The sequence below is a fragment of the Falco biarmicus genome, chromosome 2, assembly GCF_023638135.1.
Source record: "Falco biarmicus isolate bFalBia1 chromosome 2, bFalBia1.pri, whole genome shotgun sequence".
NCBI lineage: Eukaryota > Metazoa > Chordata > Aves > Falconiformes > Falconidae > Falco > Falco biarmicus.
In genome coordinates this window covers 81,534,509-81,547,543 of record NC_079289.1, presented here as the reverse complement: position 1 = coordinate 81,547,543, position 13,035 = coordinate 81,534,509, and the positions used below count along the sequence as shown (strand labels likewise).

Below are 13,035 nucleotides of genomic sequence, written 5' to 3'. Positions count from 1 at the left end.
AGATTGAATTACTTAGGTTGGAAAAGACCTGTATGATCACCAGGTGCGACCATTAACCTAGCACTGCCAAGTCCACCATAAACCATGTCCCTAAGTGCCACATCCACACAGCCTTTAAATACCTCCAGGGATGGTGACTCAGCCACTTCCCTGTGCAGCCTGTTCCAGTGCTTGACAACCCTGTCAGTGAAAGGAATTTTTCTAATATACAATCTAAACTTCTCCTGGTGCAGCTTGAGGTCATTTCCTCTTGTCCTATTGCTTATTATTTGGGAGAAGAGACTGACACACACCTCGCTATAACCTCCTTTTGGGTAATTGTATAGAGTGAGGTGGTCTCCCCTGAGCCTCCTCTTCTCCAGGCTAAACAACCCCAGTTCCCTCAGCTGCTCCTCATAAGCCTTGTGCTCCAGACCCTTCACCAGCTCCATTGCCCTTCTCTGGACACGCTCCGGCACCTCAGGGTCCGTCTTGCACCGAGGGGCCCCAGTGTTTGAGGTGTGGCCTCACCAGTGCCCAGTACAGGGGATGATCCCTTCCCTGGCCCTGCTGGTCACACTAGTTCTGATACAAGCCAGGATGCTGTTGGCCATCTTGGCCACCTGGGTATGCTGCTGGCTGATGTTCAACTGGCTGTCAACCAGTACCCTCCGGTCCTTTTCCACCAAGCAGCTTTCCAGCTACTCATCCCCAGGCCTGTAGCGTTTGTGTGGGGTTGTTGTGACCCAAGTGCAGGACCTGGCACTTCTCCTTGTTGAACCTCATATAACTTGCCTCAGCCCACCAGTCCAGCCTGTCCAGATCCCTTTGTAGAGCTTTCCTATCCTCAAGCAGATCAGCACTTCTGACCAACTTGGTGTTGTCTGCAAACTTACTGAAAGTGCAGTCAATCCCCTCGTCTAGGTCATTGATGAACATAATAAACAGGACTGGCCCCAGTACTGAGCTCTGGGGAATGCCACCTGACTGGCTGCCAACTGGATTTAATGCTACTCATCACCCCCCCTCTTTGGGCTTGGCCATCCAGCCTGTTTTTTACCCAGCAAAGAGTCAATTCCATTGACTCAACCTTTGAATTCCCTCACATTTTGATGTCTTTGATTTTACGGCTCAGCAGTGTTCATCTTGCTAGCTTAACATACTAGTGTGCATAAGTGCTGCGCTGCATAATAAGCTGTTTCCATAACCTGCCTATGTCTCCTGGGTGTTTAACAATATTTATTTTTCCTGGAAGCATTGTCAGATTTAAAGCAACTTGTGCACTTTCCTTGCTTCCCTTGTGCAGTTCTTCAGCTAATTTTCTATATTAGTATTTTTTTTTCATGTCAGATAAGCACTAAGAAATGTTAGTGCTTGTATGAAAATCAACGTTAAAAAAGAGATTTCTAGTTAAGAAAACAAGTACTCGGTTACACAGAAGAACATGGTGTTTTGAGTTGTTTTAAAGTTCTTTTTCCAGGGATATGTCATCAAATTAATGCTTGCTCTTTTTAAATTTCAGCAAGCCAAAAATCTGCTAGTCGCATTTAGCTTTGCAAGGTGCCACTAGATGGTGTCAGTATCTAGTTCACTTTTTCCTTACGCAAGCACTAAAATACTCAAAGCTCCTCCATGTTTGCATCACTTTCAAAGGCTTCTCAAATTTTAAGGTGTCATAAAGTGGGTTTGTTAGAGCAGATCATAAAAGCCATCCTTCTGTGACTGTATGATTTGTGATTAGGTATGTTAAAAATTACAGGTGTGTGGATGTCATTCTGTTTCACTCTCCATTTTCACCTTGTTTGTTTAGGTGATGTGTTTATAGACTCTGGATATGAAAAGAGGTTGTCTGTTGTATTACTGAAACAATCAGGTATTTTATAAAGTTTTACCATTTTTTAAATAAAATAAAATAGATATAAAAACCCCCACTATCATGAAAACCACATACATGGTAATTATGTAAAATGTATTTTGTGTTCTGTATGGGAAATCAAGGAATCTTAATCAAGCTTGTCCTGATTCTGAGACATCCCTTGACCCTGGTCATAGTAAGAGAGGAAGACAAACTCTTAGGGGCAAATAGTAAAGGCTGTCAGTGTTGAAGTAAGTAGATACTGCCAAGTGGGTAGTTCTGGGTGGGTGTAAAAACCTGTAAGAGGAAACCAGTGGACTGTGACTGTATTAACTCATTGAAGATCAGCTCTGCACTAGGTGGCAGAGGGTTAAAGACAGATTCTGAAGTGAGCATGAGCTGAGGAGGTTTCTTACAGCCCAGTAGTTTTGATACTTTGGGTGGAAAGATGGTGGTTTTCTTTCCAGAGCTATTTTAGGTAAACATCCTTTTATTCTTATCAAGCGATGTATCTGATGGCGATTGATTTGAAAAGCTACATATACCTTTGGGGCATACAGCACCCCTACCACTCCCTATTTGGAGTAGGATTGTAAATTGGTGTATGCTGGTCAGTAGGTTGTAGGGTTTTCAAGAGTCCGATCAGAAGGATTACCTGTGAGGGAAATAATGTAAATTGCCAGGTTTTGGGGAAGATTGTAAACTGATACATTGAGTAATGAAATGCGGGGCAGAAGGATGGAGATAGGTAACCATGAGCACCTTTTCTAGGAATTCTTGAGTCACTTGTCCAATGTTGTTTTAGATGTCTGAATGTGGTTGCTCAGTTTTGTGCTTTTAAGGTTTTGTTTTTGTTTTTTTTTGTGGTTGACTGGATCATTTTACGAATATAGTTGAGAGTGAAGCAAGAAACACTGTCCCACTGTTGACATCAATCCTGTTCTTTTTGAGCCTGGACATGCAGTTTCTAGATGCTCAGGAGTGTTTTGCATGTTGAAAAAAAGAAGTCTGTATTTAGGCTCCAACAATTCCATATGTTTAAGAATTTCAGTGGCACACTTTTAGATTGGAAAATCTCAATTATAAGTTTGTAATCAGAAGATTTGTCTGCAGAATTCTGCTGTGCTTAAGAGTGATTTCAAAGCATTCATTTCACTCATTTCGTTATGTTTAAAAGAGGGCATCTTAACTGAAACAAGGTAATTCACTTGTATATGTAAAAATGAGAGGTAACCCTATGTTGAAAGAGGGGCAGTAGTTCATAAAATTTTTTTTTGGACAAAAATTGTCTCACCTTGGAATGGCCAGTCTCAGATGAAAAGTAAAGGTGAAAGTGACATTGCAGCTTGTAGTGTTGGGGTGGGGTTTTTTGTTGGTTTTGTTTGTTTAGGGGTTTTTTTAATATTACTAATGTGATGAATGACACAAATTACTTTCTCTGGTTTACTGAAAAGTGAAAAGAATATCATCCTATAATTATTTCAGTGGAGACTTGTGAAAATTTTTATTGCTCAGAAGATTCACTTGCTCTTTTTTCCTTTTTAATCTAGAATAAAGTTTGTAATTTAAGGGGTTTGCACTCATTTCCTGTAGCTATAAACTTAATTCAATGGAAAAGTTGCTTGTAGTTCCATAATATGCCTTTTAGATAAGATGTTCTTGTTTCTACACCATGGAACTCAGGATAAATGTCTGCACACCGAGGACTCCTGAGGGAGTAGAAAGTCTGGTGTGGTTCGAATTTATGTTTCATGTTCTGCTCCTTTAAAACTAGTAGGTTGGTTTAGTTTTTCAAAAATCTTGCTTTCATAATTTGATTTCTGTCTTACATGCAGGATTCTTCTAAGGGTTATGCTTGATTAGGGATGTTTCATGTGGGCTCTGGCAAAAAAATCCTGTCTCAAACCCCTTTTATTTCTGTTTTTTTTCTGCCTGGTCCTTAAGTCCTTTTCAGCAGGGCTTGAGTGCTTGTGGAGTTAATCTTTAATCTAGATGTAAAGGGGGCAGAAATAAACTTTCACAGGTAACTAACTAGCTGTAAGTTGAGCACTTGTTAAATACTGAAATTGGGCATCAGTAAGTTTCTAGCTGTCTTACCTTTCAGAATGAGGAAAGGGACATTTAGCTTCTGTATTAGAGATCCCTCCATGATTCATTGTTATGCATTTTTAGCACAACACTGAGAATTTTAGTTTTTAATCTTTCAGTAGAAGCAGAATACTGTTAGCCTAGAAGGAAAGGCTGGATCCCTAGAAGAGGTTGCTGAACCCAGAAGTAGGATTCAGCACCAGACACTGAAGAGGAGGACTGTAGTGTCTGTCGTCTTTCTTCCTCTGGAAGAGTAGTGTGACCTTCCTTACAATGAAGGCCTTATCTTCTTATTGTGTAAACATGAAATATCCTTCAGCAGTCCATGCTTTCCATGTACGTGTTTTTCATTGTAACATAAGCCTGGCATATTAAAGCAGTCATGTCAGCTGTTACTATGGGAAGTCGCTAAACTTTTTGGAAGAATGGAAGAGAAACTAGTAGAATATCATGGAACAAATACTCCTTTCTTTAATACAAGAACTTTTCCATGTGTTAAATGGAGGTGCTAGAATTTCTCTCGGTGAGTTTTTTTGTAAGAGTGACATTGGTGGAGCCACGTTTCCTGTACCTCCCAGTCTTCCTGCTCCCCTGACATGGGGCTTTATCACATCTGAATGAGTGAATAGCTTCAGATGTCTTCTCTCCTGTTTTTTTCAGTGCTGCTCACCTCTGCTCTGTTGTCTCTAGCTGGGAAACAGGGCTGCACACACTCTGAGTAGCTAGGGTTAGGAGCAAGAAGAAAGGGTTGAGCTGTATGTGTTTTTGCTATGCTTGCATAAGGAATATTTTGGTCACTGAATAGCAGTAAGGTGCTACCCCCTCTCCCCGCCCCCCCCCCCCCCCCCCCCCCCCGTGCCTTCCCCCCACACCCCCCTTGTCTTTCCTTTGTAGGTCTTCTGTTGCATCTCTGTTTTTGTAGGTTTTTTTTAAACTGTTGATGTTTTATAAACTTGTTAGCAGTACCTTAACTGCTACAAGGAAACATTTCAGCTTTCTTCTTTAATGGATGTGCTTCATGTGGGTACACCTATTTATTTTTTTTTAACAGCTACATTGAAAAAGTTCTTTTATTTTCCCAGTATAAATCCTTAGCATTGTATTTAATGGTTTTTTTTTTTTTCATCTTTTTATTTTATCTATATTCCCTGTGTAATTGAATGCAGTACTTTGTGGGGGGAGTTCTCAGTCACCTAAATCTTGTACAATATGGTGCTGCTGACTTAAGTATTTGAAATATGCTTTAACCTTTAAAATTGGGATAGGTACTGCTTGATTTAAAAAAAAAAAAAAAAAAAACAAACAAAAACCACAACAAACTTTTTTTTTTTTTTTTTTAAACCTGTGGTGCATTACAAAACTGTTTCATAATATGTGTGTTCCTGTTTGGGAAAGCAAAGTCATTCTCACATTTAAAAGTTAATTATATCTTTCTGTTGAAAAGTCATTAATGATACCTGGGAGAAGGTGAATCTAGGAGTATTTGGGGTAGGAAGTTATTTTGTGTTGTGAACATTCTTTAAGTTATGTTGTTGTGAATTTTCTTTAGAAGGTAATTATAGGATGTGACTGAAATATATGGAGTCTTAAACTTCTAAACTTGCATTGGTAGACTGCAGTCATATCCTTCAGTTTGTACCAAATTTTTTGGGGGGATGGGTAAGGAATTGTATTCTGAAGTTGTGACTTAGCCTGATTGACTAGATTTTTTTAGTAATTATATTCGTCAAAGTTGCATGTAGACATTTACACATACTGCATGTTGATAGTGTAAAGGATGATGAGTGTTCTGCTGGGTTTCTTTCTACTCTGGGCATCTAAATAAATCATAGTTTAGAGCACCAAAATTAGAAGCTGACTTTGCAAAGTTCCAGTGGTGAGGGGCATCTTATGGGCATCGTTAAGCATTTAAAAGTACAAGGTTGTGAGTCTTCATAGACAGCTGAGTGCAAAGGTGTATTCTTAAGAATAGAAGGATCTGTGTGCCTTGTCGTTATATATGTGTTGCTCTTATTTCACTTAAACTTAAGGACTTTTCTTAAGTTACGGAAATGAATATGCCAGACAGGCATTGATTGAAGAGTGATTAAAATTTAGGGACATGGTTTATCCATAGTGCTTGCAGGAGGTGAACCTGCACATAAAGTACGTATTGTTCTTACTGTCTTTGTCTACTTAGTGTTTTGTAGTTTTTCAGAGCAGAGATTGTCTTCTTTTGTTGTTTGGAAAACACATACTGTGTAGAAACGATTCTTAACTCTTAAGAAGCAAACACTTGAAAAATTAAGATGTTGGTGTTACTGCAGTGAATCATTATTTAAGTCTTCATTTTTAGATGATGCCTAGTACAGTGTTCTTGCAGGAATGTAAAGCCTATTTGCATTGTAGTCTGATGCAGCCTGTTAGCCAAAGGGCAAGATGAATCAAGTAGAATTTTTAGTGGGGAAGAGGGATGCAGAAATGGTGATCTGAGAAATTAATTGCTAAGCAGAGCTAATATTCTACTGAACAGAGCTGTTCTTAGTGCTGTTTTCCAGGTTAGTCTTGGTCTTGGGTGTTGAATAAAATGTAAGCTTTTTTTGACTTGCTTTTGTTTCTCTAGTTACTGAATGAAAGGGCATATGAAATTGATTTCTCTTTGTATGTCCCTTTGCACCAGTTCTTTGGAAATTACAGGACGTCAGGGAGCATGGTAAATGAGCTACATGATTAAATTTTTAAATCTTACAACAGCTTTGTCCAGGATGAAAATCCCAAAATTTCAAATTATTTCTTTGTTATAGGTTTTCTTTAAAATATTGCTTGATTTACATTTGTAAGATTAATAATAAATATACTTTCTGGTTGACATTTCATAAAACAGAATTATAATCTTAAGGAATGCATTACCCACAACAGTGTACTTATTGTGGCAGTGTTACTTTTATTAAACCATTTATCATTTTAATGTTGTGTATTCTGACTCTTAAGGGTTTCTATCTTTTTCTTCAAAGAATATGCAACAAAACAAATTCAACATTAATTTTTCTTTCCTACAGCATTATCTGCATACCAGAGGTACTACAGTTTACAATCTGACTACTGGAAGGTCTGTATATGCTGCTTTTTTTTTTTTTTTTTTTAACATATTGTTGTAAATGATTGAATTTCTGAAATAGTTCAATTTCAGTATAAGTTTGGAGTATATATCTGCAGTTACTTTTTGCCATTTTAATTGAGGTTTAATGGAAATATTCACCTATATGTAAGAATTACGACAAATCTAAGCGGAAATAAGTCTTCACACCATTTGTTGAAATGGTAAAACAATTAAGTTGACACATTTTATATTTTTTTTATTATTATCTCTTCAGTTTTTCTTATGTAAGCATAGATACTTGGATACGTATGAGTATTGAGAGAAGCATAACCACTTGAAAGCTGCTGCGCAGGCGTTGGACTTGTACTAGGAAAAATGTTCTCAGGTTGCTTTTTACTTGCACAGATGCCAAATTGTTTAAAGTCCCTTTCAGTATTTTAGATAACATTCTTACGTAACACAGGAGAAAAATCCTGTTAGTATATCTGCCTTATCTGTAAGTCCATGTAGAGGTATCAGGACTTGACATGAATAAAATTTAAAGATTTCTTACAGCCATATTGTCAAAAATATTTAGCATTGTCGTATTGTCACATGAAATAATTTGAAGCTCATGATTGAGACAGAGGTGCAGGAAAGCACGTAACAGTAGATACTTGTGTGGTTTTAAGCAGCTGTTTTTCTTAAAAGTGTGTGTGAGTACATATTTCAAATAGGGATGGCTCACTCTGGAAATATATTAATTCCATGTATATATAACAGCAGTAGAGAAACGTTTTCTGTGCTCTTTGCATTTTATAGGGACTATAAGTACATGCTGAAAAATCCTGTGATGACAACTCCCATTTGAGGGAGTGGAAAAGGAGAAAGGCAGGGTGAATAAAGGTTAGAAGAATAAATTGAAATAAGTGTCTTCTGGCATATGGAAGGAAAGGTCTAATCGGAGGGTCCTTGGAAAATTGTATTGGCTTGTAAGTCCCTGCTCCAGCATAAGTTACAGGAGTGCCATTTTTGCACCAAGCCATTTTGGAGTTGAAGTAGTTTTTTTCAGAAGTTACAACAATAAAAATATTAATCTATTCTTACTTCTTACATGCTCTCAGAGAGTTAAAGATTGCTGTAAATGAGTGTTGAAATCAATCAGTTAATTAAACATCTACTGTAATAGTTTCTGTTGTTTGTACTCTTCCCACGTTAAGCGTTTCAGAATAGCTTGTGACTTGAATTATTTTTTCCCTGGCTTTTGTTCCAGTGGCTCATTATTAGAAGAAGTGATAGGTGATTAGTAAATTATTTTCCCTGCGTTTTAGAAAGTTCAGTGTGAAGTGTAAATGACCATATGTATTTCCGTATATGTATAGAGTGTTATAGTGTGGCTTAGAATATTATCTGCAGTTAAAATAAATGCAAACTCTTGATTGTTTTGCAGTTCCGTTTCAAGAGCACGGATGGCAGTAAAATGTGTTATCTATGCTTGATGTATTGAGAACAATTTCTGTTTGTATGCAGTGGGCTGCTATTGTAACATACCTGTTTCTTGTGTGTATCTCAGGAGTTTTAACGTTGAAAGATTCTTTCAAACTGTTCTGGTTGCAAGCATGAGAGCATTATTTGGAGCTGATGAAAGAGCATTTTGACTTCTCCAGAGGGAAAAAACCACAAAAGGCCCGTAATTTTTCATCAGGGGGACCTCATCTGTGAGGGATACTGTGCTACTTCATCTCATTACAAGCTTCCGTATAAATGTGTAGTCCAAAGTGTTGGTTTTTTTCGTAATGATTTTGGAGCTTTTGTTACTTTTATATGCAAGGAAAAGAGCCTGAAAGAGTCCAAAAACATTTTTCAGTGAAAAACTTTTTTTATGAAACTGATAAAAATCACAGGTGAATCATATTTTATCTTATTAATGGATGATGAAGCTAGTCTAGAGTTGGCAGTGGGAAGCTGCCTGGACTGCATCTAGAGAAAGGTCTTTCCACCTTTCCAAGCTGAGATGATTTCTTGTTTCTTGTTATCCTTAATGCTTTGTATCTGTAAAGAAACTATTTAGTCAAGAATAGTAAGTTTGTGTTGTTCTTTTCATCACCTTTGTGACCAAAAGTGGGCTGTTTTGTTATACTTTGATAAACTTTTTTCCAAAGAGGTACAGATGACTAAATTAAAAAAAAAAAAACAAAAAACCAACAAAAAACAAACAAAAAAACCCACCAAAACCCAGACACATTATGGGTTTTTTTTAGGAACTTCTTTTTTGAGGTCTTCTTTTTTAATTTCTTGAAGGGTTAGATGTCATCAATTAAGCTGTTGGAATTCATTATGGTAAAGAAAGGGAGAGAGAGAAGGGTGTGAAGGAAGGGTGGTATTTATGAGCTGTGAGGAGAGAGCTGTGTGAGAGAGCTGAGAAATTGCTGGAGAGTGCTGAATCACATGAAAGTTGTTATTATATAAGGCAGGTTTGAAACCAGACAGGAACAGTCTTACAATAAAACTTAGGCAGCATATCTGAAATGACTTACGGTGGTGCAGTGCAAATTTACGTGGTTGAAATAAGTGTCCTGTATGGTCTTTGATTTATAAATTGAAAACTTCTAGAAGAATTGTGAGAGATTTTAGGTTGCTTTGAGTATTGTTTGGCCTCCTTACATAGTAATTTTAGTCTCTGTTGCTTTGGGTTTTTACTGTTGCATGGGATTGGTAATAGAACATTATTTTCATGCATTGTGTGTTATATGATAGTCATTCTACAACTCATTATTTTTTTCCTTTCATGAAGAAAAGCATTTTACTTCCACCCTCTCATAGGTTTTTCTTATGTTCTGGTTTTTTTACCAAGTTGTTTTCTGTCAGAATTTGGTGCATGGACTGTTTTGTCAGTAATACATTAAGCATTTTGTTGATTATGTGGAACAAAGAGAAAGAAAAACCAGAAAACATATTCTGGATATATGTTACAGTGGCAGAACTGAAGGTAGAAGGTTAGGAAGATGCTATATTTTGCCATTTACAGATCAATACTCCCTCCATTCTGGTGAGGTATTGCTTCCTTTTAAAAAGGTAATACCTGTATGGATAGTTTTGAAAGAGCTGGGTTGTGTTATGCTGCATATTCCTAAATAGACCACTTTTTGCAGTAATATTTTCAGACACCCACAGATCAACGTAAAATGTCCTGCAAAATTACTGAGTTTCTGCAATTTTCGTTCTACATAAAAAAGGTATCTTAACTCTGCATCTTAAAAAAATATTTGACTTGAAATTTTAAAATGTGAATATCTCAACTTGGATAAAAGCTGAGATAACTTAATAGAGTTCTAGCATTCACGTAGTTTTCTCAATGTTTCTTCATGTGCTTATGCTAAAATAAATCTCCCTTCTGTGCAATGTACTTCATTCTGATTTCTTTTTAAAACTCCCCTGTGTCAACGTATTGGGGGAGGTGAGGAGGACTGTGGGGGATGAATGGATAGGAAGGGCAGTTCAGGAGAGGTAGACAACCAGAACTGCAGTTTGTAGATTTTGGTGCTACTGAAAAAATAAAGATATCAAGTCTAAGTGTCTGCCATGGTTAGCAGTTTTGACATATTCTGAGGAGGCAGGATTAGAAGGCTCAGCAAGGAGCAAGATATTCCTGATTCTATCCAAACATGATGGCAGATAACTGGCACCTGGAAAAAGTTATTTTAATCATCTCGTGTGGTTGCATTATTATGCAGTTGATCATACTGAACTTTTTTATATAATGTCTGGGTTCAGGTAGGGAAACAGAAATTTCAGTACATGAGTGAGCTAAGTGTATGTAAGTGTGAAACATCTGGATCTCTTGCATTGACATGGTTGCCCAGGGCAGGGGAGACCTAGAAACCTTCCTCCACAGATGCGGGGCCACAAGAGGTTTCGCTTGGAATGATTCCTGGCAGGGTTTTACAGAAGAGCCTGACTGTCCAGTACTTTGATTAAATCTCTGCTTTGGCATGACACTGCTACTGCAGCCTTTATGTGGTTTGATACTTGATTAAAGTATATTTTGGCCTTTTGCAGGCAGGTGACTGTTTCCATATTGTCAGTTAGAAATTGTGTGCCTATAGTTCTTGCAACACAGAATGTGAATAAAGAAAAAATTTTGGTATGGGTACATTAGGTAGCAGCAAGCTCCCATATGCTGATTCTCTGCAGTGTTTCCATAAGCCATCTATTATTGACATCTCTGTGAGTGGGGAATGAATATGTAGCTTTCTAGACAGGTTTTTAGTCAAATCTGGGCAATTGTGGACAAGTTGTGAGGAGCATGAGGACAGCACTGCCATTGTACCTTATTCTGAGGGTGTTAATTCATCAAAGAGAAGAATCCTATCTTGTCTTCAAGGATTTTTGTGAACTGTGTTTCACTGGAGTAACAGAGGGTACACAGATACTTAAACATTTCTATCTGTATGTGAATAAGCTAGATGATTGCCGGGACATAGTATTTAGAAATGCACCTAAGTGAACCTTAAAATGGTGGAGGTTACTGTGAAAATGAGTTACTTCTCTATCAAGTAAGACTGTTTACCACTGACTAGGATGCTAGAACTTAGATTGAGGATGCCTTAAAAAGAGAAGAAACCGCAATTTATTCAGTCATACTCAACTGTAGTATCTCTTTGCAGAGAAGTGCTTGGAGTGTATCAGTAAGAAAATCTAAATACTCCTTGAAATGTTTGAGGAACACTTAATTAGTGAGTTATATCCTCCAACATGAATTCAGAGATAGACATCTTGTTAGCTGTTGACTTTGGCTGGAAAGTTGCCTAGAAGAAAAGGAAATCTGTCAGGCACTCTTTATCATTGTTATGAAAATGGTCCTAATCACCTGTCTTTTTAATAAAGATTTCATTTATGTGGTCAGGGTGAAAATATCAAAGGAGTTTAGTAAACTCCAAGGAGGATTTTCAAAGAGCTATTTTTCTGTGCCAGTGGATTTTAAAAATACCTGGGTGGAAGTGTGGTACAAACTGAATTTAGAGTTGCAAGGTTATACTGTAGAAGACTGAATGGTCTAGGTTTGTTTTTTTTTTTTAAAAAAAAAAAGGGGGGAAAGAAATTGAAGGAGGGTGTGTGTAGTGGTGCTTTGCTGCTGTTTTTGTTAGTTGTTTTGCAGCAAGAATTGATTTAGTACTGGAAAGCAGCTATTTTGGTACTCCCTGCCTGTGTTTACTGGACATTAGAGCTACTGAGTTTGAACGTTTACCTCAGACCTTCTTCATGTTTGTCTCTTAAATGATTCTTAGAAATTTAATTTTGGCTATATGTTTGCCAATAACAGAACTTCCTCTCACTTTTCTCAGATAATCCTTATAAAACTGAGGAGAATCCAAAACCTTGCAAAGGTACTAAAAAAAACCCCCAAACCGAAGTTCTCTTTAGAAAGCCCTGGACAATGCAACTGTGTATGTGTGTGCTAGTCACAGAAAAGGATGTGATCTTAGTCTGTGCTGAACTGTTGGTTTGTTACAGAAAGTGATTTTGTGATGTTCTTAATTATGTAGACCTAAAGTGTAATTTAATACCAGACAATTTTTTATAGTGCTGGTTTTTAATTAAAACAGTGTAGAAATGTTAGTAGGAGTATTCTTAACCTTATGGCTAAAACACTTCTAATTAGTAGTAAGGTGTTTTTTTTCCCCAAAGAACTACAGTAACAAAAGACTGAGAGTATGTGTTTTTAAAGGTGACCTGTTGCTTGTTTTAATATTTTAATGCAGCTTCACTCCATCTCTTCTGTTTTGGTAGGCCAGGTGTCTTTTTTTTGGTATGTTTTCTTAATACTATAAAATAGGAAAACAATTTAAAAAACATTAATGCTTTAATTTAGTATGTTGTGCTGTCTCTCTTTCTCCAGACTGTAAGTCTGTTCCCCCTTTTTAAATAGTTGGACAAAAAGCAATTACTAGACATACTGATAACAGCAAATAGGAGAAGGTTTTGCACCTTAGAGGATCTGTTATAAAGCAGCAATTTTCCACTTCATTGACTCACAACTGTTTTATTTTCTGCA

The 13,035-nt window shown here is 37.2% G+C and overlaps 1 protein-coding gene across 18 annotated transcripts in view; it reads left to right on the top strand.

The window, feature by feature from the left end:
* The window catches only part of KDM6A (lysine demethylase 6A), a 162,778-nt gene that overhangs the window by 42,330 nt on the left and 107,413 nt on the right, over window positions 1-13,035 (top strand). For all 18 annotated transcript variants that reach the window (XR_008820382.1, XR_008820381.1, XM_056329686.1 and 15 more), the window contains exon 4: window positions 6,961-7,010. Coding sequence is in view for 16 of the 18 variants with exons in the window: in XM_056329686.1 (XP_056185661.1) it covers window positions 6,961-7,010 (50 nt within the window). In the remaining 2 variants the exon portion in view is untranslated. The remainder of the gene's footprint in view (window positions 1-6,960; window positions 7,011-13,035) is intronic.